At 50.3% G+C, this 25,131-nt stretch overlaps 3 protein-coding genes across 3 annotated transcripts; 2 read left to right on the plus strand and 1 right to left on the minus strand.

Moving 5' to 3' along the window:
• Nucleotides 1-604: 604 nt before the first annotated feature.
• LOC131207012 (structural maintenance of chromosomes protein 6-like) lies at nucleotides 605-15,152 on the minus strand. The gene is made up of 9 exons (XM_058199619.1): nucleotides 15,006-15,152; nucleotides 11,022-11,315; nucleotides 5,259-5,444; nucleotides 4,180-4,391; nucleotides 3,868-4,120; nucleotides 2,885-3,743; nucleotides 1,351-2,823; nucleotides 1,082-1,283; nucleotides 605-1,000 (listed from the first exon to the last, which is right to left on the minus strand). The coding sequence occupies exons 2-9, from the start codon at nucleotides 11,272-11,274 to the stop codon at nucleotides 605-607; spliced, it is 3,834 nt and encodes a 1,277-aa protein (XP_058055602.1). The 5' UTR covers nucleotides 11,275-11,315; nucleotides 15,006-15,152.
• Nucleotides 15,153-15,530: 378 nt separating this feature from the next.
• LOC131209476 (uncharacterized) lies at nucleotides 15,531-19,063 on the plus strand. The gene is made up of 3 exons (XM_058202554.1): nucleotides 15,531-16,194; nucleotides 16,269-17,955; nucleotides 18,038-19,063. The coding sequence occupies exons 1-3, from the start codon at nucleotides 15,697-15,699 to the stop codon at nucleotides 18,091-18,093; spliced, it is 2,241 nt and encodes a 746-aa protein (XP_058058537.1). The 5' UTR covers nucleotides 15,531-15,696; the 3' UTR covers nucleotides 18,094-19,063.
• A 466-nt stretch (nucleotides 19,064-19,529) lies between these two features.
• LOC131210280 (thiamine transporter 1-like) lies at nucleotides 19,530-22,670 on the plus strand. The gene is made up of 3 exons (XM_058203507.1): nucleotides 19,530-19,687; nucleotides 20,812-20,944; nucleotides 21,029-22,670. The coding sequence occupies exons 2-3, from the start codon at nucleotides 20,819-20,821 to the stop codon at nucleotides 22,313-22,315; spliced, it is 1,413 nt and encodes a 470-aa protein (XP_058059490.1). The 5' UTR covers nucleotides 19,530-19,687; nucleotides 20,812-20,818; the 3' UTR covers nucleotides 22,316-22,670.
• Nucleotides 22,671-25,131: the final 2,461 nt, after the last annotated feature.

Raw genomic sequence — 25,131 nt, forward strand, 5'->3', positions numbered from 1 at the left:
GAACGTGGGACAATGGATGGAAAATTACTATGTGTAAACCGACGGCAAGGCAATGCAAAATAAAGAAAACATTTTATACGACATTTCAGCGTTCCAATATTCTTCTGGACCAGATCACGTAAGTTTCAATGCCACGGTTAGAGCTATGCTTTCCTGTTCGGTTGGCGTGATTCTGGGAGGCGATCTCAGGATCTGGACGTAAAAAACGAACCAAAGCGCGCCTTGGTGCAGGTACTCTGTGGAAGTAATACAACCTTTATTGTCGGTTTCCTCTTGCTTTATTTTCATCCCTTCGGGTGTGCTGTTTGGCCGAATAAATTAACCAACCCCCTTAACGTAACGGTAAACGACAAACATAAATATTGTTCTAGTATCGACGCTCCTGGTAACCCGATTTGTCGTGCCGAGTGTTCGTAACAACGACATGTAACAACGCCGAAGGATCGGACACGTAACATTCACAAGTAGCATTCGGATCCGTCAATCAAATAGCTTTCTATCTCTCTCATACATACGGGGGGGGAGGGGCGAGCACGCTCCCGAACAGGACACGCGAAACAATGACGAAACATTCGATGAAAAAAACAGTTAAAAGCTTGGGCAACTACTCCAATGTGGCGACCGACGAAGAGCAATGTTCCGGGTCCGTCATCCTGTAGATCGTTATGTTGGGTGTTGTCTTGATCTCGCTCATGTCCTGCGGCGTAAGAAAGCAGAATTGGCGCTTGCCTCGCATTCGGGCCTGGTGCAGGAGCAGTCGGGTGATGGTGTGCCGGTTCACCTGATCGGTGAACACGTCGTACTCGTCCAGAAAGATAAACGGCGTGCTGACACACGACCAGAGCGCGATCAGCAGGGCCACCGTTGCATAGGACCGTTCGCCTCCGGACAGTGATTTCGGCGTCGAGACCGCATTGCTTACTTTGGTCATCATTTCCAGCCGCTGCTCGCTTTGGTGAATCACGATCGTTCCTTCGTAGTTGCGCAACTTCATGATGACCTGTGGTAGACGGAAGAGAGCACGAACGTGTGCGTGACCTGTGACTGTGCCTCGTCCGGCTTCGATCGTTTTGGTACTCACCATGAAGTTATGTTTCAGGGTTATGCCAGCGGCCGAGATCATTTTGTGCAACCCACAAAAGCGGGTTTGGCGCGTGTGGTTCAGCATCGACGATACATTCGCAAGTGCCTTCCAGTAGCGCGCGGTTTCGTCCCGCTCGCGCCTCTTGGCATCCAAATCGTGCTCGACGTCGCCGATATTTTCTACTGTGGAGTTCACCTGCCTGCGGGAGGACAGAAAATAGGTTTGATTGAAATACACCCCGATTTCGAGAGCTCATCCGCGCTTACCGAATGCGTTTTTCAGTGGAATGAATTTGCTGCTTCAAGATCTCCACCGTCGTATCATCCTTTAGTTCGACCCGGTCTCCCCTGGCCAGGGCCTCCTGCCTCGCTTGGTCGACGGCCTCCGAGAGAGCGGTGCGTGCCGTTTGACGCTCCTTTGCCGTGCCCTGCATACGCTGCAGCGCTTGAACCTTTTCCTTGTCGTTCGTCTGTAGATCGTGTCGCTTCGTTTGGTCCGCATCGATCGCCGCTTGCAACCGTGCAATCTCTCGCTCGACCGCAGCCATTGCGTTCTTCTTCTCCTGCACCGCCAGCTCTTCCGCGCGCACCGTCGTCTCGATTGCCCCGAGTGCCTGCCGCTTCTCTTCCATTCCGTCCTGCAGTTGCGTGCGTTGAGCGGCCAGCTGTAGCAACTCGTTGCGTAGCGTTGCTTCCTCGGTTTCCTCCACAAACACCACCGCCGTCAGCTGTTCCAAACGCTGCTCGATCGTGTGGAGCTCCTGCTTGAAGCACTTTAGTTGCTGCTGCCGCTCGTGGAGCAGCTCGCTCTGCTCCCTCTGGGCCGCCTGCGCCTCGTCGACCGAACGGTTCAGGTCGAGCAGCTCTCGCTGCAACTGGTCCTTACGGTGCTGTGTCTGCCGCTTTAACTCGTTCAGACTGACCTGAAGGTATCGCGCCGGTTTCGTGTGCACCGCGTAACTGCGGTACTTCGGCTGAGGATAGAACTCCGAACACGGGTCGGTGACGATCACCTTCACCAGATTTTGGGGCACATTCTCGACCTCGCTCGTCAGCTGGATGGCGACACTCTGCTGCTCGGTCACGAGGATCGTGTCGATCGCCACACTGTCGATCAGCCGGTTCATCACCACCGGGTCGTGCACCCGGATCAGGTTCATCAGCCGGTGCGTCCCGTCCAGCTCCTGCACGCACCCTTCGCTCACGTCGTACAGCTCCTTTACGAAGCGCCCGGTAAAGATGGTCCGATTGTTCAGCTCCGGGAACTCGTGGCGCAGCAGCGCATCAAGTGTGCACCAGTCTTCCTGGGTCGCGACGAAAAACGCCGACAGACAGGCTCCAAGTGCCATCTCAACGATGGTGCTCCACTTCTTGTCGCGCACCTCGATATACTGGCCGAGCGGGCCACGCGGGAGTTCGGAAAACCTGCCCTCTCGGTGCAGCTGCCGGATGCGGGCGTCGAGGGCCGGCATTTGGGTGCCGTAGATGGCCAGCTTGCTGCGCGGTGCCGCCGCAAACCGCTCCAGCTGTTGCTCAACGCGTGACGCTTCGTGATGCTTCGCGACCCGCGCATGGTGCCGCTCCTCGCGGCTATCCTTGAGCTGCGTCAGCTTGTTGTGCATCGCCTCGACGTCGCGCTGAGCGTCCACTATCGTTGCCTGCAGCTCACTCTTCCTCTGGACGAGCTCCTCCTGTTCCGCTGCATTTTGCCTCTTGTCCTGCTCCACCTGGCTCAAGCCGCTGAAAAGAGGGCCGGAGGTCAAACGTGTGCCTGCGTGCCGAACGCGTCCCTTCACCTTACCTTTTGTTACGCTCGTCGAGCTCCCGTTCGATGCCGGCCACTTCCTCTTGGATGCGTGCCAGCCGATCGGTGGTCTTCCTTATGGTGCGCTCAACCTGGGCCTGCCGTGTTTGCGTTTCTTGCACCGTTCGCCGCACTTCCGAATATGACTCCTTCAGCGTCACGTACTCCGTCTTCTTGGCCTCGATGACCGCCCGGTGCTCGTTTATCGAACGATCGGTCGCTGCGATCAGTGATGCACGGTTCCGAATTTGGCGCTCCTGCTCTTCGATCGACTGCCGCAGCTGCTGGAGCTCGTCATCCACCGCGGCCAGCTGCTGTTCCTGGTCGGCAACGTTGCGCCACACCAGTTGCGTCCGCATTTCGGTGAGCTGCTCCGTCAATCGTTCCACCGATTCGAGCGCCCGTTTTTTCTCCTCCAGCGTTTCCAGCTCCTGGTCCATGTATTCCAAGCTTCGCTCCTTCACCGCCAGCACCCGAGCCATTTGGAGCGCAACCGAGGAGCAGGAGTCCAGCTTGTTGATGATAGACTCGACCCGCGTCGCCCTGAGGAAGAGCTGGTAGTGCTTCGTTTCGTCCGCGTCTTTTAACAGCGTACGGGCCGAGTCCTGGTTTAGCACACAGATCGGATTGTCCACTTGTATGTTGAAAGTCGTCAGCATCTTTTCCAGCTCATTGCGACTCGTCGACACCACAATGCCCTTGTCGCTCTTCAGCTTGTACGATCCGCTGCCCGTTGCACTGATCGTTCGCTCACAGATAATCTGTTCTCCGTACCGGTCCGGCTGAAACGCACCGGCGTATTGGTTCTCCAGTGTGATCTCGATCACAGCCTGCGACTCGCCTTGTTTTATTAGATCTGAAAAAAGCCATTGACGAGTGAGTCAGTGGTAGGTTAGAAGACGCGCCAAACAACGAGAGAAAGAGCGCGCGAGAGAGCGAAAGAGAGCAACAACACAGGAAGCATTGCATTCATGCCCTACCTTTCACGTTGGTGCACCGGTTCGTTTGAATAGCAGTGCACCCGAGCCCGACGGTAAGGGCGGTTAGAACCGCGCTTTTTCCGCTCCCATTCTTACCGACGAGCAGATTGACGTGCTTGTTGAAACGGACGCACAAATACCTATGGCACATAAAGTTCTTTAAAACTATCTGGAGAACTTTGCCGTTGTCAATCAAATCCAAGTGCTTCTGATCCTTATCAATATCGCTGCTCGTCTTTTTCGCGGGGGCATCCTAGAAATTCGTGAGTAAGCGTTGATGTTCGATCGGGGATAGCCTCAAAGGTAACTTACTTTGCCGTTGACCAGCTCGCCGGTTTGGCCGCTCGATTCCGTGCTGCCGTTGAGTTGCTCGCCGGTATTTTCGCAAGACTCCGTGCTGCCGTTGCCATTGAACAGCTCGCCGGTATTTTCGCAAGACTCCGTGCTGTCGTTGGACAGCTCGGTTTCATCACGAGATTCCGTGCGCGTTCGCTTGGCCAGCGAAGGGTTTGTGCCACCATCACCTGTTCGATGACTTCTCTTGCGAGTCGTACTCATTCCGTTGCGAATACGTCGGCAGCAGCCCACGCCGGAAACCGAGAGCAGGCCTTTTGGCCTTTTGTATGACAAAAAACACAAAGAAATCCGCTGAAACGCACGGACCAGCGGACGCACGGACAATGTTTGCTGCGACTTGAATTGTGCGGGTTTTTCGTTTACGATACAAACTTGACGGCGTAGCCTGTGGTTACAATGGCTACTTCGTTACTTCGTTTGTTGCACAGCAAACTCCCAGAGCGACCCCTATGGGAGAATAGCCGAAGTACCGTTGGTTCAAATCGTAACCGACAACCGCCGGACGAGAGGAAAAATTGATAACAACAGAAGAATACGGTAAAAATACACAATTTTAACTGGGCTTCCCGTGCCCAAATATCAGGTTATTTATTTTCCCCAAAAGCAATGGCTGTTAGTTCCTCAGCTCGTTCCAATGTTTCTTTTGAAGTCGCAAGCATTTACACGCTACGACGTATCTCTCAATTTTCAAGCAATCAACCCTAACCCTACGATGAATGTATGATGTACATAGGAAAGAAAAACGAAGCACGAATAGAAAAGCAGCACATCGTTGTCGATATTTTTCGCCCTTGGAAACCATTCGCTTCTAACGGCACGTTGGGGCACATATTTTCCGTTAATTCCGTTATTTACCACCCCTCGGTCTCTTTGTCTCTCTGGCACGGTATCAGATCGAAACCGTGTCCTCCTTCCGGAACTGCTTCCTCGTGGCACTTTTATTTTCAAGCCAAACACCCTCCATCGTTTGCGCTGAGTCCGGTTTCTCCTTTGGCGTCTCGTCAATGAGAATCTTTCTCCACTTCCTTCTTAGCTCGATCCATCCTTTCGTTCGGAACCGGCGGCCATGAACTCGATCGCGGCCGAATTGATGCAGTAACGCTTTCGGGTCGGTGGCGGCCCGTCCTCGAACACGTGGCCCATGTGGGCGCTGCACTTCGCGCACCGTACCTCCGTCCGCATGCGGCCTGGTTGTGTGATTAACAATAGGATATTGCCCCCTTTTAGTTGTTTTGCGCCGTGTGTGAGTGTGGAGCATGTGTTGTTGTTTTTGTTTTTTTTTTGGGACAGGGTATGATCTCGTGGATTTCGGGTGAGGTGAGGGGATGAACCGCGTGTTCGTTTAGTTACACAAAAAAACGATGAAAATTCCGGGATCGCAAATCGAATGTAAAATGCAAAATGACGATGGGAGTGGCCAAAAACCGGGACACATGTACCAATTGTTTTTTGGTATTTTGAAACAAACAACGATTCGGAATGACAATGAAAAACCAACATTTAAATGCATGAATCCAACCCACAACAAACGAAAGAAAACATGAGTAAACATAAGTAAGTGAGTGAATGACACATGACCAAACAGGCGAACAGAAAAAAAAGAATAAAACAAATCAACCGATAACGAAACACAACCGAATATGAGTTGATAGAACCGAATGTGTAGCAGATGGCAACCACCAGCCAGTAATCAATGGAACGGAAGAAGAAGATAAGAAAGTGTGGTCCAAATTGAACCGGGCAGTGGTTCGCAGGATCAACCAGCACATGAAATGGTGAACGATCGCAGTTGAGTTGTCCGTGCAAATGATCGTGAGATTGAGCGTGTGACGTGTAGGAGTGTATGGAACGAGTACGTGTGATCGTATGTGACCAGACAGCGACAGCGAAGTGGTGAAGTTGACCCAACAAGTAACGAAAGTGAACGTGTCCCGTAGTGAAAAGTTGCAGTTCGATTGCAGAAGTGAAGAACGGAATATATATAAAGAAAGAGAGAAAAAAGGAAGAGAAGAGAGAACAAATATGCTATTAGAACCATCACCGCGAGTTCCGCTATGTTCGTTTGTAGCGACAGCAACGGTACACACCAACGCGCACCAAGCTTCTGTTTGGGCGCCCAAAAGCGAGCCAAACGTGCGCGAACGTTCCAAAGTGAATCGCCACAAATAAAAACTAAGGAGAAGCCAGAACACAGTATAAAGCAAATGAGCGGAACGACAAGAAAACTAAAACTAAAAATTGCACACCGTTGCCAACAGAAGTGAGAAGCGAAAGCAAACGCCAAAGGTACGCATCGGCTAAGAAAGCGAAATAAAAATATCACTAAACCGAGTGGAGCGAGTGGATTGTCGGAATAAACAACATTGAGCGTAATTAGGAAAAATAGTTAACAAATTAAACTCTTGTAGATGTGAAACGTGTGAATTGTAATGAGACTGTAAATTGTTGCTTTTCTAACGATATAAGCTAACGGTTAATTCGGTTTTTATTGTTCAAAAGACAGGCGAAAATCAGTCGGTCCCTGCTAGTGCTAAACAGTAACCTTAGTCCACTAAATGATTAAACTTAATATGAAACGGTTACCGGAGTGGAAAATTAGGTGGCCTCTTTTGCGTAATCCGAATGAATGATTATCAAAATGATTATGACACCCGAATGTGATAAGAATGTTCACGATGGATTATGAGCACGGTTTGACGTTATGTAAATTATTAGGAGAATTTGTTACAGAAAATAATGTGCAGAAAAGAAAACAAAGAAACCGTGATTGGGAAGAAATAAAAATGGAGTAATAAATGTAAGAAAGGGAAAACTATGCTTCTCGTGCTTTATTCTCTCTTTCTAAAGTTCGACCGCTCTGGTCTACTGCTGTATTGCGACTGACTCTCTTCGCTCCGACCTCCTCCTTTTATACTCGAAGCTGGTCTCGGGGTTGTCCTCCGCTATCTCTCGCTCGAGACCGTCCGTTCTCTCACTTTCCACTTCTTCTTCGTTCCCACTCTCACATTCGGCCATCCTGCGTAGGATCTGGCCCCCAGATCTGATATTTTTTCATATGGCTGGCCGCTGTTGATGTTCGCTTGGGCCCTTCTCCACTGACTTTTTCTACCTCATATCGGTCATTCCCTTTTGCGCTAATCACCTTGTATGGGCCAAGATACTCTGCCGCGTACTTTTTCCCTGGACCGAACTGAGTTCTTTTAATTCCCACCAAATCTCCCATTTGGTACTTTGCCGCTTGCTTAGCTCGTAAGTTATATGCAGATCTCTGTCTTTCTTGTGCATTCTCAATAGCAACCCTAGCCTTCTCGCGAACTTCCCTACGCTGATCATCAAACTGAGCTACTCTAATTTCCTCTAACAGTTCCAAAAGCCTCAAATCCGTCTCATGCCTCATGCGGATTCCAAACAAAGCTTCGAACGGGGTTACACTAGTGCTTTGATGGATGCTCGCATTGATCCACCTCTGGATATCAGGTACATGTTTGTACCACTTCCTAGCATCATTTACACTCAGCTTCTTTAACATGCCTAGAATCACTTGGTTGACTCGCTCAACCTGTCCGTTTCCCCTAGGAATCCCTGTGGTGATCTCTACATGCTCGATATTTTGCTCCTTAGTATATTCCTTGAAATCATTGGAAGTAAAAGCTGCTCCTTTGTCACTGACGATTCGACGTGGATTCCCAAACACCTCACTCTGCTGACGCAACCGTTGAATCACTTCAGCAGCATTCGTCGACTTGGTAGGGTAGATCCACACATATTTCGTGAAGGCGTCCACAACAACGAACAAGTATTTGTACTGCTTTTCCGTAGTGTCCATCGGTCCCACGTGGTCAACATGGTACGTGTCAAATGGAACGTCTCCTTTCGGAATTGGCGATAGCAGCCCCTCGATCCGTCCTCGCTTACGTTCGGCTAAGATACACTTGACGCAGCACTCAATATACTTCTTGACCTTCGACGTCAGTTCTGGAATGTAGTAATCTCGGTTAATCAGATCCTCTAACTTCTTACATCCGAAGTGACCATTGTCATGAGCTTGCCGAATGACCTCGAGTTGTAGTTCTGCTGGCACGACAAGCACCTCGCGCCCTTGAACCACCTTTGTGAGTACACCTGCATTTTCCACGTAGCCTTCATATGCCTGCGTCTGGAGTAACTTACGTATTACCTGTAGTCGCTCATCGCGGATAATGCCCGTCTTTAGCCAATCCTCGATTGTCTCTTCTAGTACCTTCTTCTCCTTAGGTGCAAATCTTCTTGGGACGGAGTGGATTGGCTCCTCATCTTTCATAATTATCTTGGTTTCCACCCGGCTCTTAGTTTCCTCGTTAGGTCGGTACTGCGCGATCATTCGCTCGACTATCTGTCGGTATGCCGGCGCCACATCTACCTCCTCATCTTCGGAGGCGGCATATCCCGGCATATGATCACTCAGGCTCTCGTGGCACTGTTTAGTTACATCTAGTATCCGCTTGGTCAAGCTACGGTCTTCCTCATCGGCTTTGTTTTCAACGACCAGTACCTCGATCTTGTTGATGCATTCCTTCACATCGTTTTTCTCCGAATCGTCCCCAACAACCTCGAAACTTCCGTTAATTATTTGATAATCGAGCAATTCCAACGTGTCGATTCCTATCAACACCTTTGCGTCGATCGCTGGTACGGGCGCTACCAAGAACTTTGCCACTTGCGTTTTACCGCCAATTTTCACTTTACATACCAGTTCACCATGTACGTGATAATCTTTTCCGCCATACCCGCGGATGATCTGGCCGCTTCGTTTCAGGTCCTCGCGTGTTCCTTTGTACAGCCCTTCGAAGAAATCTCGCCGCAAGATTGACACGTCGCTGCCCGTGTCGACCAAAGCCTGCTCCGCGTGCCCGTCGATTTCTACCAAAACAGTGGGGACACGGCGTTGTATTGTGCGAATTTGCGCCGTCTGCTGCACACGGTTTGGGCACTCTCTTGCCCGATGACCTGGCTCGCCGCAAGTAAAACATTTCGGTACCGTGGGGGCACGTTCAATTTCTCCGAACTGCCTCACACCACACGGCGTATCCAGACGCTTTGTTTTACTTCCGGTGCAATTCGTCGCACGGTGGCCCAGGCCGTTACACTTAAAACACTTTGGGCCACTGCTTTTTGTCGGGCAATCATCTAGCTGGTGATCGGAACTTCCGCAGTTGAAGCAATTCTTCTTCCCCTTGTTTCCTTGTCCGCGAGCAGCGTTTCGCTTGTTGTCGACGCGTTCGATGACCGTTAATTTGATTTTTATTTCTCTTATCTCTTTCGCCTCGTGCAATATCATTCTCTGTGTCTGGTCATCTGTGGCTCCATCAGCGATGTATTCACAAACACTTTCCTCGTCCAACGATGCCTTTCTCGCGATCTTCTGCATCGCGTACACGTACTCCATCATTGTCTCATCTCTCCGCTTGCGCCGATGCGCCAGTTGCCGATGTACGTCGCTCGCTCTCACCACCGGTTCAAACTCCTCCAACAACTTCGCCTTCAACTGCTGGTACGATCTTATTCCTACCAGCGTACCCATAAAACTACGTGCAGTGCCCGTCAACTTCTTTTTCAACATGATGAACTTCTGCACGTCATTCCAACCGGCCATTTCGCACGTTTCCTCGAAGTGCTCCAGCCATGGGAGGATGCCTTGCGTCACATCCTCTCCGTATGACTCGATGCCATCTTCGACGTCGCGGAACGTGTAGACGGGTCGGCACTCGCGCTTTATCTTGTCGCGCTGGTCTTCTTCTTCTTGCGCATCCTCGTATGCGCCTTCACAACCGCCCCGCATATCGTGCTCAGCGATGTCGTTCGCCAATTCCTCCTTGGTGCCCAAGGACGATATGCCTCGTGCCTCGCACATTTTCACCAATCCGGGTCGAGTGTAGTCCTGCATCAGTTCTAATGCCTTCTCGGACCGCTCATTCGCCATTACTGGATTCATCTTCACCTTTCACTTTTCAACTTTTCAACTTTTCAACTTTTTCAACTTTTCAACTTTTCAACTTTTCAACTTTTCAACTTTTGGGATAATATCCCGTGAACGATTTAATAATATCCCGGTTGAGCCCCCATGTAAGAAAGGGAAAACTATGCTTCTCGTGCTTTATTCTCTCTTTCTAAAGTTCGACCGCTCTGGTCTACTGCTGTATTGCGACTGACTCTCTTCGCTCCGACCTCCTCCTTTTATACTCGAAGCTGGTCTCGGGGTTGTCCTCCGCTATCTCTCGCTCGAGACCGTCCGTTCTCTCACTTTCCACTTCTTCTTCGTTCCCACTCTCACATAAATATATTTTTTATTATAACCAAACGAAGGTGCATTTCCATTTCCGTACGAGCAACCCATCTTTGCACTGAAAGTTGGCCAGAGAGTAATTCTAGTAAAGCGCATTTTGTCAGAAACATATTACCACAAAGAACTGATTAAGGAGACAACTGTTTTAAAATGATCTCAGAGTAGTTACTATTTTCACCCATCATGTTGCTCCTTCACAGGCCACGTGCTTAGACAGATAGTAGTTACAGGGAAAACCAAATCTTGCAAACCATAAAGCTGCGGAATGCATTGCATACAAATTAAAACATTATTTCACAAAAATAATTAGAAGAAATCTAACATTAAACTGCGTACAAGTAGTGGGCACCCAAACCCAAACTACCGAAGAATAAATTATGCGCACGCAAACACAAAAACTCCACTCTGGTGCATCATTCTCGGTCAATCCAAGCCCTTTCCGTGGCCGGCTGCACCACGGATTTCTTCAACTTACCGGGAATGCTGGGATCGGTGTGCAGCGTCACCTTGCCTCGATCGAGCACATCATTGAACGCTGGCCAACCACATCCAGAGTCGTACTTGGTTTCCGAGCTAAACAACTCCTGGCTACACACCACACAGATGTAGGTACCTTTCTCGTAGAATTTGTTGTACTTTCCGGTGAACGGACGCTCGGTGCCCTGCGTCTGCGTCACGTAGTACTGCATTGGCGTCAACTTTGCGACCAGCTCTTCTTTTTTTTCCATCGTTAGTGACTCCGGGCGGTCGCTGCTGGAGGAAGATTTGCCTAAAATAAGTCACAAAAAAAATTACGAATTGTCTGCTCACGTTTCGCTGATAATAGACAACAAATGTAATCTCTATAAGCAAAGCATGGCGCTGGCATGCTAGCTATGCACCGATTCTCAGAGTGGAAACCAAAACTGGCATCGGAAAACGGGCGCACTTGCGTTGCGCAGCCGACATGCCACGCGCGGCGATGCGCAAAACCATGCATAAACGGTCATGGTCAATAGCGCACGATTGAGTTGGTAAACTCGCCGAAGTCGGCGGCCACGTTTGCCCCGCCACCTATGGATTGTGGGACCGGAACCGCTCAAACCGGTCAATGCTCAAACTCAAACGTTCCGCCTCACTGGCTCGGTCCGGAGAATAACCGAACAAAGTGTACTCTTTGCAGAGGAAAACGCACCCAACCTCACTGGCGTATTGAGATTAAAGTAGCATTACACTGGAGTTGTGAAGGATTTAAATAAATTATCGTATAATATCGCTACCGCTTTTGATCCACAAACGGCACGCGTAAATTATGGCCACGGACGTTGTTATTTTTTACCATTTCTTCTACCAATCTTATCGCGGCCCCATTCCTCTTCTACCTATCTGACCCAAAATTCCTATCTCAGCACGCGCGGTTCGTCTGTTCGCCACCACGCTGATTGTCGTAAAAAAACATCAACCTACACAGGCCCCCACCGGCTGTAATCCACCAATAAATTGCCGAAGAAGATTCCGACTCGCGTGCCTGCCATTAATTCGTTGACTTCCGTTCTCAAACCGAGCGGCCCTACCTAGCTGCGTTGGCTAGACCCACCGATCGGCCGGCAATTAATTGGTCACAGCGAACATTCCTGTGTGGGGTGGAGTACATGTTTTTCCGAAAAGTAGGTTAAAGAGGTCACACCGTGGTCGATTACGCGCGACGGTCGAGAAGCGTCGCATCATTAGTGTTTAGCCAGCGGTGGCCAGAAGGCAAGGCCCTCCAATGACATGTACATCGGAATGCTGTCACCGGTATTCGATTGATCGATTGGTTTTTTCTATTGTTTCAGAGAACTCACACGGTCTAGCGTTGGACACAGAATCGACCCGCTCACTGAGGATGAAAATCGCTATTGGCTACAATGGAAATGAACTTGAGGTGATCTTCTCACTCACGAGACTCTGTTTGCCTCAAATTTATCCACGCCAAGTCTACTTTTCTTTTGAACACGCAAATCATCACTGTCGTAATTGTCGTCGTTTACTTTGATTACGTTACTTTCGCCAATCGATTTCGATTGCAAATTGACAGGCATATTTGTTGTTGATCGCAATTAAAGGATGAGCTATAAATTACAACATTACTTGCAAAACGATTGCATTAACGCTTTGCATTCAAATTCTCCTCGCAAACACTCATTCCACATTCCAACATGTCAATTTACACCTGCCTCGCTATCACTTGATACAGAGGGGGGCTTAACCCAGACGCCAATTTCACTGAAGCTACGCTGAACTAGGCACGAACGAGACATCTGACTCAGCACACTAACCCTGAACGGCCATGCTGCGGCCACCGTTTCGGCCCTACTTGTGCCCGAAACACCTTACTCTCACCGCTTTGGCGCCAACCGAAGCGCAGACTGTGTGCTGCACGCAACGCAACGCAACGGTGGTTTCAATGTTAAACCGATATCGATCCCAAAATCTTGGACGCCCTTCTCTGCACGGCACCACCGAATTGAATCGCATCGCCGCAGTAGAACGTCTCGGTCGAAAGGGATGGTATTTTTAGCAGAGAACAGCATTATATTTTCGACACACTTTTCACCATCGCGGCGTTATGCTGTTTTCTTGGTGGCGCAGTGGCGCGGACCACAAACGAAAGAGGCTAGCCGCCAGTCACCGGATATCCAGGATTTCCGCCCCGGGGAGTTAAATGGAACACGCTCTGTTAGCTGAAAGTCACCGCAAAGCTGGTTACGATTTTCATACTCACTCAACTCTGTGTGCACTTCGCGCTGTACGCGAACAGCGCCAGAGATCGGTCTAGAAATGGTCAATCAGCGATACACGGGACCACGACGGAAAACACTTTATATGGTCGCTGATCGTCGTCGCCGTTGACCGCCGTTGTCGCACTGGATTGAACGTGGCGTGCGGCGACTAGAAGCTGCTCCGTCCGTCCGTTCCGAAAACGTGATGTGCGCGCGCGCACCGCGAGGTGTGCCGTTTACTTCGCCTCTCGGAACCGCGATTGTGCGCGCGATCCGTCGCGATTGTAGCGCTCGACTGACCGAACATCACGATGCGGCCAAGAGCATCACCCAGACACCTGCGAAACTCACTTTTAGCGTTGAAACGGTTCGCTGAAGTTGCCGCGCAAATTGATTCCCCTCGCTTCGATTGCATCTTCGACGCAAACAAGTGGTGCCATAGCAACCAGACCCAGAAGCGTTTCTTTACCATTTTATTGTGAAATCTCAGAGCACATATAGAAATGCCAAATTAATGTGCCTGCCACTATTTTAGTCCACTATTTAAATAATGATTGTCCGCTATTTCACCACTCCACACAATGGATGGTACATTCTCAATGGCTTTGAGTTTCCGCGGCCTACCTCGTTAAGACATACCTCTTTTGGAGTTTGAGCGAAGAATTCCGGGCAGCACACTACCCGAACAAAAAAGTCACTCATATTTTCTATAGTGAGACGAAATATCTGAGCGCCGATTCGTTTCTCACCAAAGGCCAGAAAGAAAGCGCAACACCGAACAACTTTTTTGTCTCTGTCACGCTCATGTAGCATCCAGTCCGGCACTCCAATGTCAAACTGTTAGAAACTCTTAGTTTCATGCAGGAACACAGAACGAACGACGCAAGCAAATCGACTACGCATCATCGGTGTAAAAATAGTGTTTAACTGTGAATTCTAAGCTGTTGCTTATTTCGGTAAGTAAATTTAAGCATCGGGAAGCATTTCTCGATAAGTATTTACTTCTAAATAGTGAAAGTGCAACGCGTCTGTTTCCATTTCAGCTAACCATTAGCAGCGTACGGGACAATGTCGATAGGGCGGATGGTACAGGATACATGAAATACAGGATTCACGGATGGATACACTCTACGTACACGCAGAGATAAGTGAAAAGTGCATGTACATGGTGGAATAGTGAAACAATTGTGAAAATATTGTAATTGGTGGTTATGAATAAATGCAACACTTTGTTTACAACATCACAACGATTTGACAGTTCATGCATTGAGAGTATGTAGGTGAGAGGGTGTATGGAATGAGAGGAAGAGAGAATAAAAAATATAGGGGGAGACGCTCACGGAGCTAGTGAGACGGATTGGGATATAAACGCGATTTTTGGGATATACAAGAAGGAAAGTGAGCCGTTATATCTCAATCCAGCCATAGTGAGAGAGGTTGTCTCACAGGTTGAGATCTGGGGCCAGAAAAATGAAAAATTGAGTGACTTTTTTGTTCGGGTAACACCGGAACTAATAATTCCGACCATACTCCGTGGTGCACTGGAAGTGGTAAAACTTTCACCAAATAAACACTGTTACGAAAGTGTCGCGCAAAGTGGTTCCTCTAGCTGTGTTGGTAAACAAACACAAGGGCGAATGGTGACAAATCCACCCCCCTTTGTACGAAACCTCTGGGAAGACCTAGAAAGAGGGTTTTAGTAGGCTCCGTAAAGTTACCTTAGGCCGCGAAGTTGTCTTTATCACGATAACCAGCAAGCCACCGGCAATTGGTTTTTTAGCAACACAGCACCAAACCGGAGGTAGATACTAAGTTGGTCATTTACGAAGAAAAGCACCAGGCGAAGGAACACACTTTGCACTTTTTCCGGCTCTACTTTTAGCGACTGCCGATGTTTTGACAGCTGATAAGCGTCAACGCAGAGGTGCGGTGGTGTGAGTTTCATCGGTGTGCGTCCATTGCATGCAACCTTTTTAATTCGTGCTAATTTTGCATTATTCTAAGCCATTTTCATACACAAGGCAGATAAATCATCCGCTAGAGCTTTTCGTATTGTTGTAATGCAGATGTTGCTTTCGCTCCTTGGTTTAAAAAAAACTCAAAGCAACCCCTTCGGGATCCGCACGCCACTGAGTTCGGATGACAGTTCCGTTTGCGTTCAACAATTTCAACAACATTGCAAAAGAAAACACGGAGGAAAACGAAGAAACGGAACGCACTAATCGCACTGGGGAAATGATAGTGTAGCAAATTGGCGTCGGCTACAAACACGGGGCAAGAACGTAAGAAAAAGCATTTCCTCATGAAGTGAAAGAAGGTTGCGAAGAATTGCGAACCGAAAACAGCGCAAACAACTGGCCTGCCGTGCATACCGTGACCGAGGTTCCCAGGTTTCGAAAGCCAGCAACAATGGTGGCCCGTGCAGGACGGAGTCGTTTGCTGATTTGCCTCGGGCTGCTGCTGCTGATGGTGGGCTTTTTGACGGTATTCCACAACTCACAGCAGCAGCTTGATGAGTTGCGCCAACTTGGATTGCGATGCGAGCAGCAGCAAAAATCCGTCCAAGCGCAGATGGAAGTGGTCGTCGACCAGAAACTGCGGCTGGAGAACTCGCTCGCCTCCGAGCGCATGATCAACGAGGCCAACCGGAAGGAGCTGAAGCAGAAGGCGAAGGAAGAGAAGGAAGAACACAGTAAGACGTCCATGGAAGCAAACATCCGGTACGCGTCGCTTCAGCAGCAGTGCAATCTGGTCAAGAGCCAATTGGGCGATCTGACGGAAGAGTGTAGCCACAGCAAGAAGCAGCAGTCGGAGGAAATCAACTCGCTGCGATTGAAAGTATCCGAGCTGCAAGGTAAGGTGCACCGCTACCAGCACGAGTCGGCCAACGATGTAGAACACCTGAAGGTAGGGAGCATCGGAATGCACCGATACTCTTGCGTGTTATTGGAATTTCCCTTTTTTCTGTCACTCCCCCCAAGGCACAACTGGAGCAGCTAAAGAATGACAAAATTAATCTCGAAGCAACGCTCCGGCAACAGCTGTCCTACAAGGATCAGATTATCGAAAAGCTGCGCGATTTGGCCACCAAAATGGAGAAGGAAAACACGCACTACTTTGAGCGGTGCAAACTGTCTGCAGATCAGTTGCCAAAGCAACACCACCGCTACCGCGATGTGCTTGAAGCGCTCTCCAGCCGATCGGCAGCTCCGGCACACAGCTTTAACGAGCAGCTACCAGTGAGTGACGACCGTTATCGCATTCCGGTAGCGTTAAGAAACCGTACCTCCGGCCCAGCTGGCCCTCCCAGCTCCACTACCACCACCACCACATTTTCTTCTGGGTCCACGGTGTCGGGTAGCTCTCTCTCTTCTTCCTCTCCCCTTGGTACTAACAACCGTGCTGCGGCGCAGGCTTCCGAAGAACAGGAAACGCGCGTCATCGCCAACCCGTTCGAAGTTCCCGCGCCCGAAGTGCGGCCGGAAGCCCGCAGTCCGCGGTGGCATACCGGTACCCGGAGGGAACCACCGGATGTTAACCCCGCGGGCGGCCATGCTGGAGGCCAGCAGCAGCCGGCGCTCGATGGTGGAATAATTAATTCTGTGGAAAACTTTCAGATCATACCGAAACCGTTGCCAGCGGTCGCGGCCGATAATGCCAATGTGTTGCAGGAGCCACGGTTGATGAAAACTTCCACATCCGTACCCGGCGGTGCCGGCAAGCGATCGTCCTCGGACCGTAATCTACAGCTGCCGATACTGGCCGCCCCGACAGTGCTTCCGGTGGCAGAGCATTCCAGCAAGCGAAACGGTGGGCCACCAGCTGGTGGTGGCGGAACCATGGTGGTGGCTAGGGGTACAAGTAACAGCACCTCCACCACAACGACCGTGGCTTCGCGAGCCGGAGCGGCTCCCAATCGGAGCGCTACGCGTGGGTCCGGTTCGGCCGTCCGGAAACCGCTCGCCAATCGCCACACGAAACCCGTCCCGGAAGGAATCGTACCCTTTCCGGATATGATGCCCGAGCTGGACGAAAACAGGAGCGAAAACGTGCTCGACAATCGGTACGCCAATGTGGCCGCAGCGGCTGCCGCCCCGTCGACAGGTGGGGGCGGTGCGGCGAAGAAGAAGGGGAAATCCGACATCCGGCATAGTCCGTCCGACGGTCGGCATGGTGATCTCAACTTTATGAACGGAGCCGGGGGCAACCCGGAGGCGGATAACGGTGCTCACGAGGAGCACGATAACGAGGGTGGTGTAAGGCGCGAGGAAGGAGATGCGCTCGATGGCGATGGGCCCGATCGGATGGCTCCGGGGGCGGCCAACGATGAGCAGCTAATGGGTGGCAACGAAAATGTGAATGCTGCCGAGGAGGACACCAATCTGTACGATAATGGAAATAATAATGGCAACAAAGCCCCGTTCGGTGGCAACCCGTTGCTCGATCAGCAGCTCGAGTACAACGACGTTATCCCGGGAGCCGCACACCGCGGAAGGCCAAAGCACAATGGCGGCGCTGCGGCCGACCAAAGCAAAGCGGCCGTCATCGATCGGATGGGTGACAAGCTGATCAACGAAATTGCCCACGATCACGGGAAGGAAGGGGACAACTATCCGAACGAGATGGAAGACTTGCATCTGGTCGGGAACGAGGCCGAGGAGGAAGATGGTACCGTACATCGTAACTAAACCTCCGGAGCGATCCACTAATGGTCATTCACTCCTTGTTTCGATTTCGTTCTCTCTTGCAGTAAGTGACTACGATGACCCGACGGCCCTGAAGCAGGGACACGCGGAGCGTCACTGAGCTACGGTACCGTAGTGGCGGAGTGGCAGACGCACACACAACCTGACTGACTAACTGACCACGAACTGAGATGCGCTGAAGGATTATAGTTTGCCGTGCCGTGTGAGATTAGCAACGCAACAGCATTGCGGTTTGTTTGGTTCGGTGTGTCGTAAAAGACTGTCCTATTCTACTGTTTTTTTTTTTGCGGGTACAGAGGTTCGGCTACACATTGCAACGGATCCTGTCCCGCCGTCTGCATAGAGCTACGTTACCGATACTTTCTGTGCATACATTGTGCTACTATTATTTATCATCTCTCGTAACTCATTACTATCATCTCTCGTGTTAACACTCGCCTATTTATCTACCACCACCACAAAGTGACCACTGACGAATTTGCCATATTGAATTCTTAAACTTATTTACTTAAAAAACAAAGCAATTCTCTTTCTGTCTCTTCGGGTATCGGAAGCGGCGCACACGTACCGCTTGCTTGCATACTCCAAACGAGTGATGCAGGAACGAAACAGATACCAGTGATTGTGTGAGCCCGTGATTCTCGAATCGCAACGGGGAATTTATTCAAAAAGCTTAGAAAAGAAAAACAAAATATGTCGCAATTTGAACGCACTACAATTTCGAAACACCGTTAAACTATGTTAAAGTTAAGTTTTAGGCATCCAGCATCGCGATTAAAGTTAAGGAAAAATGTGCAAAGTAGGCGTAGTGTAATAGAAGGACTCGGTGCGGAGAAAGAACGGCCACAGGTCACACCGTTCCGAGTGCGCCCTGCGCGTATGTACATTATGTGATGGCCAGGCTCCACAATGGCAACGGCTGGTTGTGGGGGGGAATCTGTAAGCGCACATTTACGAAATGGCCCTCCTCTCTCTCTCACAGACACACATATAAATATAAAAATTGGTATGTTCTTACGTATCCTGTGGTGAAATGTCGTAATAAATCGAATCAAAACAGTATATACTGTGACGGCTTAAAGAAGTTCTGCTTTTTTTGAACCACACTCCCATCGTCATCAAAGCAAAATATGCAAATAAGTCACTGAGTAATCAGTGTTATCTACCGCGTGATGTGAAGTCATCGTTCCCTTATCGAACTCCAGTAGCACTGGGCAGAATTGCCGCAAACCCAAACAAACCTCTCGCGCTGCAAGTGAAAGAGCAAACAAACGTAAACAAATCAGCTGTGCACGTGTGTGCAGTTGTGCAGTGACGCAGGGACGGAGGCGATGCCGAGGGGCCGAGGGAGCCGACCGCTGACCGCTGACGACCGCCACCAGCCCCAATGATTGCACCATACTTGTGAGCTGTCAAATGGCGCGGCCTTCCTCCCATTCGAGCGCAACCCATTCACAAGTCGTTCCTCGTCGCTCAGCTGGTGCGGTGTGCATTTTCTCGGTGTTCTCGGTGAGACAGACCCCCAAACAACGCAGCGCAATTGTTGCGTGTTCGCCGTTTTTGGCCGGGGAGACACCAATTGTTCCTGTCACGTGGATCGCTTGCATCGGCACAGAGTGATCAGACGGAGAGTGATCAGAGTGCACCGGTAAAAGTGCAGGCCCTCTACGTTCGGCGAGCGAGCCCACCGTACCGTGAGTATCTCGATTTCATCAGCGTGCGTGTTTTAAGCGCACAGCGAGTTGTCCCTTTCGTGCCCAGCCTCTTGGGGCGACCACAATGTTGCAACCCCATGCGAGCGTTATGATAGCATCGGCGGCGACTGCGATAGGCGACACTTTGCACACTTGTCAACAACGGTTTGCCATGGATACGTGAAATGAAGATCAAAGCAACGGTGGTGGAATGGTTTAATTGGTGGCTCCATTCGGAGCATGTGCCGGCCGTATGACCGTGGCCGTGCCGTTGTTCGGCTAATCAATCAAAGCAGATGCTAACGTAAATATAACTCGATATCTCGGCGCCGTCGAAACCCGGCCCCCAAACGCTGCACGTGTCGATAAGCGCACCATCGACTGATGCCGATTTTCGGATTCGAATCGCGGAACGTTTGTACGCCCAATTGCTTGATTAGATATTTGTCTTTGTCCAGCGGCGATTGTTTTCGATTTTAATTCACAATCAATCAACCAATTCGCCACAAATCACTGACAGAGAAGGCACGGTGAACTAATTGTTCACTTACGCCACTTACGGCCAACTCCTGGCCGATCGAGAACAACTTCTGGAAGAAGCGGGCAAATTAAGATTGAAATGGTTATTTTTAAATATCTCTCCCAAAGTGGAGGGTGAACTGCGCACGTGTCGTCGTTGTTCACTTCACGATAGGCGCTAACCTTAATCATGGTCTGTAATGGAATGCTTTTGCCACAAACCTGTCCACCCGGTCCAAACCACCCGGTTCTGGTGCTGTCGGCCTCGTGTGCTAACGTCTTTGCGTTGATTGAATTATCAAGGGAAAATGATCAATTGCATGGTCTACATCGGTGCCTTCGCCGTCTGGTGCTGCAGTCAATTGTGTCTGATAGTGATAATTTCATCCAGGCCTTCCCTGAATTGTGACGATAAGCAACCACGGAGACTAAAGTGTTTGCCCCAGACCTGCGCTTATCATGAAGATACTAGGCCCTACATACTCGCATTCCTTTTCTACCTCCATTCGTTAGATCAAACACGCTCTCCTTGATTGGCCCTATTAGTAGCTTAACATCATCCTGGTTTTTTCCAGATAAGAGCTCAATACGTTTCTTCTCCACAGCCCGACGATGCAAGAATGGTTGAAAATATCGCTGCTGCTATGCACGTTTGGGTTTCTGAAAGAAATCCGGCCAAGCGAACCGTTCATCGTTAACTATCTCGAAGGACCATGGCGCAATTTCACGATGAATCAGGTGAGCCTCAGGGGGGTTCCGGACCGCAGCACCGCCCGCGCGGACATTGTCCAATTTATAAGACGCTTCTTACTCCCAAAACAGATCGTCCAGGAAGCGTTTCCAATCGGAACGTATTCGTATCTGGCCCAACTGGGAGTCATCTTTCTGGTGACCGATTTACTACGCTACAAACCGATCATCGTCGTCAACGGTGTAGCGGGTATCATCGTGTGGAGCATGCTCATCTGGACATCCACGCTGACCGGGCTGAAAGTGCTGGAAATATTCTACGGCACGTACTGCGCGGCCGAAGTCGCTTACTTTAGCTACATCTACGCCAAGGTTGACCGGGAGCACTTCCAGAAGGTGACCTCGCACACACGGGCCGCCATCTACTCGGGACGCTTTTTAGCCGCCACTCTCGCACAGCTACTCGTTTACTTCGAAGCAATGGACTACCGGCAGCTCAACTACCTGTCCCTAGCGGCCCAAATCAGTGCCACGCTGTGGGCACTGTTCCTGCCGGCGGTTAAAACTAGTATGTACTTTCATCGGCGACGTCCGCTCGCACCAACGGCCGTCGGCGGTAGTGAGATGACGACAAACGATCAACTAGCGGAGTGGCCCAATGAAAATTCTGCGGAAAATGCTGACAAAATCAGCACCGGTAGCCGTCGCCCGACGATTGCCGACGATCGTTCCGATGATAGTCGCACCGTTCGCTCCCGAACACGCCAGCTGCGCGGAGCGTTCGTCCTGCTATGGGTCCACTTTCGGACGTCCTACACAAACCGTAGCGTGCTCCAGTGGAGCCTCTGGTACGCACTGGCCATGGCCGGCTACATACAGATCATTGCCTACGTGCAAGCCCTCTGGCAGTCTATCGACGAGAGCCAGCCGGCGATCTGGAACGGGGCGGTCGAGGCCGCCCTGACCCTCCTCGGTGCGATCGTATCGCTGCTAGCCGGCTATCTGCACGGTGGGTTCCTGCAACCGCGCACCAGTCTGTTCGCGCTAGCGCTCGTATCGGTGGGTGCCGGTGGTGCGATGCTGCTGGCCACCGAAACCGCCGATCTCATCGTGTCCTATGTCGCTTACATGGTATTCGGAGTGCTTTATGCATTCGCCATCACCGTCGTCAGTGCGGAAATTGCGAAAAACATTGCGGATGACTGTTTCGGGCTCGTGTTTGGATTCAATACACTCGTGGCGCTCTCGCTTCAAACACTTCTTACGTTCGCGGTGACCGACGCCGACGGATGGTTTGCGCTGGATGTGTTCGGACAGTTCACCGTCTTCAGCTACTATTTCATTGCACTCGGTTCCATTTACGCCGCATTCCTGATCGCCGAGATCGCCATCGCCCTGGTGCGACGCTACAAGACGTAGCAAAACGTCGCCGGCGGAAGTTCGAAGAGAGAATCCACTACCTTTACGCGGACAGATGAAGACTAGTAGTACAAAACTTGCCGTAGGTAGGTCATTAGGGCGAAAAGACTGCATGCAAATCGGTACTTATGAACAAAGACCCTCAACCACGTAGAGAATAATGTCCGCATCTCAAAGAATGATCAACTCGAATTCGAAACAAAAAGGATCGTGCATGTTATCAGTTTAATAAGAGTGAGATTTTAGGGGCAACACTTCCCTGGACTGTTGGAGTTCTTAGTAGCACTTTTGCAATAGTAAGGTAAATTAAGGCAAATAAAGCAGATGTTTTCAAAACGTTACCGTTGGAATCAAAAGATGCGTTTGACTCGTTTCGGTTACTACATTAAAGAGAATACACAGATTGTTCTTCTAGGTTTTGTCGGAGATATTTTTTTTATAAATTATTTCGAACCAATTAGTGTACAGTTTATGACAGTAAAACTAATTTTCTCCCTCTTCGACCGCAACCCCTGTATTGCACTACTTCTTGCTCGCTGGACTGTGCACGGCTCTCTGTGTTTTTTATTATTGTGATGATGAAGGCCGAATATCGGCGCAAAAAGTCCTTCACGTGCCGTTGGGAAGAGCAGCCCGCCGGGTGGCATCATTTCGCTTGTAGTCGGAAGTCGAGGGCAAGTAGAATTGATTCCAGACCCTGGGGCCACCACCGGTGGTAGCACCCGTATGGTTTGCGCTTAGCACAGTGTAGGCCGTCAGTCTCGATGGCGCACTGTCTAACGATACGATCGAATTGTTGTAGAACAACCGTTCTCTCTAAGAATATAAAAAAAACACCAGGCTTTTGTCGAGATTGTTGAGAAAACATTCGCGGCCAGTCCACGCGTACGGTAAGATAGAAGGAAAATAATGATGAAAAATGGATACTAGTTTCGACATCGACATCGAATCTGGCCATTAAAGAAATCAAATGGGCTATGGTAAGGAATGTACACAACATGGCGGGGTGGTTTCATATAAAGAAAGAATATGTAGAAAAAGAAACAAAAGAGAAAAATATAATACGAAAAATACATCAATAAAATAAAATAAACTGAACCGAACTGAACTAACTTACCACATAGGGGTTATTATGTGTGGTGCCGTGCATGCTGTTCGACTTGGGCCGTTCGGCCGTTTGTTGACTGATCGATCGTCTTGGTGCAATCACTGGCGGTAAAGGTCGATTCGCTGGCATTGTGATGCGTACTGCCGTCGCATTTACTGGCCCGGAGCTGCTTGGCAAAACACTGACGGAAGACACATGCCTGCGTTCGCCCGTTTCGGTCGCGTTACCGACCACATCGGTAATCTGTATCGGTTTCGGGTATGTTATGGGTCCATTGAACGTACTTCTTGGTATAATACGTGCTTTTGCACCAGCCGACGGCGAAACTCTTGCAGATGGTCGTTTCCGACCGGCGCTCCCAGCGCGCACTGGTGAATCGTCCAACACGATTACATCGGTCGACGAGGCGCCTGAGTTGTCGGGTGAACCAGAGGCCACCGTACTGCCGCTAGCCACCACCGGTCTCTCGGCACGGTTCTGTACTTGAGTACACACTTTCTGGTGCGAAGACCAATCGCTTTGCTGGCATTCCGGGTGACAGTATGAGGTGTTCCAGCAGCAGTAATACATCGCCTCCTTGGGGCACCGCTTACACCATTGCGTTTTCTTTGCCAGCGCCACGGCCCGATCCTTCTCTGCGGCAGCGTTCTGGCGCACCTCGCGCATAGCAGCGTCCTTTTCTCGCTCCAGTTTCAGCCGCTGCTCTTCTAGCTGCTTACCATGCTCTTCCGTTAGCCTCGCCTGCTCCACTTGGTGCCGTTTCTCGGCATTCTCGAGCTTCAAATGGAGCTGAGCCACCTTCGCCTCCAGTGAACCCTGGGAGGCGAATTCGGTCAGCATGTCCTCTAACAACCGTTGACAGTAATCGGCCATCTGGGGAGGGAAAAAACAGTGAATTATGGTAGATCTGTTTTAAACAAAGTCTACGAAAACAACAAAACTACCGAACAAAAAACCATATTTCTAAATGTTAGCCGATTTGAATGAATTTCCCCCCTTCGCACTCACCCGAGCAGAGGCCTGGACCACTAAATTCGAAACCGTCGGTGCCGATCGAGATTGTGAAACGGCCATCACCTCGCCCGTGTTACCAGGGATTGGAGCCGCAGTGGGTTTTGCTTGCAGTGGTGGAGGCCGCAGATTGGCCAACGATTCGACGTCCGTTCCTCCAATGACATCTGTACCGTTTGGTAAACGCTCCGATAAAGCGCCATATTGTTGCTCAACCTTGGTGGAGGCGATTGGCGAGTCAAGGGCACCAGTAGCTGGCGGCACCGGTGTTGGTGATGGAACTGCCGACGTCGTTGGCGTTGGTACGGGTGTTACCGTGCACCCGTTGCTGCTCCCGGTGTTGGATACCATCAAAATGGAAACCGCAGGACCAATGATTCCGGGTTCCGCCATAGCGACCCGTGAACCGGTGATCTTGAAATCCGCTTTGAAGCCATTGCCAAGAGAAGTAGGCAATGGGTTCGGAATGTTCACCATATGGGGAACTTGAGCCTGTTTAGGTTCAGTCGAACCTGCAGTGGAAGTGGCGCTGCTACCAGCGTGCTTCGGCGTGTTTTTGTTGCCAACAGGGAAAGTTTTGCGTGCCCGCTGACCAGTCACACTCGTTTGGATCGACGATTCGATGTCTTCCTTGGACTTCTTTCGGGACTGCGGCACCGGCGTGTCGTCTTTGCCGCTCGTCAGGCCCTGATCGACA

Source organism: Anopheles bellator, chromosome 2 (genome assembly GCF_943735745.2).
Source record: "Anopheles bellator chromosome 2, idAnoBellAS_SP24_06.2, whole genome shotgun sequence".
Classification (NCBI taxonomy): Eukaryota; Metazoa; Arthropoda; class Insecta; order Diptera; family Culicidae; genus Anopheles; species Anopheles bellator.

Excerpts from the sequence above, each read along its gene's own strand:
- LOC131207012 (XM_058199619.1), bottom strand. The coding sequence starts at position 11,274 with ATGGAAAAAAAAGAAGAGCTGGTCGCAAAGTTGACGCCAATGCAGTAC. Across the intron at positions 1,284-1,350 it reads TCCACTGAAAAACGCATTCG|GCAGGTGAACTCCACAGTAG; the intron begins GTAAGCGCGGAT and ends GTCCTCCCGCAG. Across the intron at positions 1,001-1,081 it reads CCCTGAAACATAACTTCATG|GTCATCATGAAGTTGCGCAA; the intron begins GTGAGTACCAAA and ends CGTCTACCACAG.
- LOC131209476 (XM_058202554.1), top strand. The coding sequence starts at position 15,697 with ATGGTGGCCCGTGCAGGACGGAGTCGTTTGCTGATTTGCCTCGGGCTG. Across the intron at positions 16,195-16,268 it reads ACGATGTAGAACACCTGAAG|GCACAACTGGAGCAGCTAAA; the intron begins GTAGGGAGCATC and ends ACTCCCCCCAAG. Across the intron at positions 17,956-18,037 it reads CGAGGCCGAGGAGGAAGATG|TAAGTGACTACGATGACCCG; the intron begins GTACCGTACATC and ends TCTCTCTTGCAG.
- LOC131210280 (XM_058203507.1), top strand. The coding sequence starts at position 20,819 with ATGCAAGAATGGTTGAAAATATCGCTGCTGCTATGCACGTTTGGGTTT. Across the intron at positions 20,945-21,028 it reads GCAATTTCACGATGAATCAG|ATCGTCCAGGAAGCGTTTCC; the intron begins GTGAGCCTCAGG and ends CTCCCAAAACAG.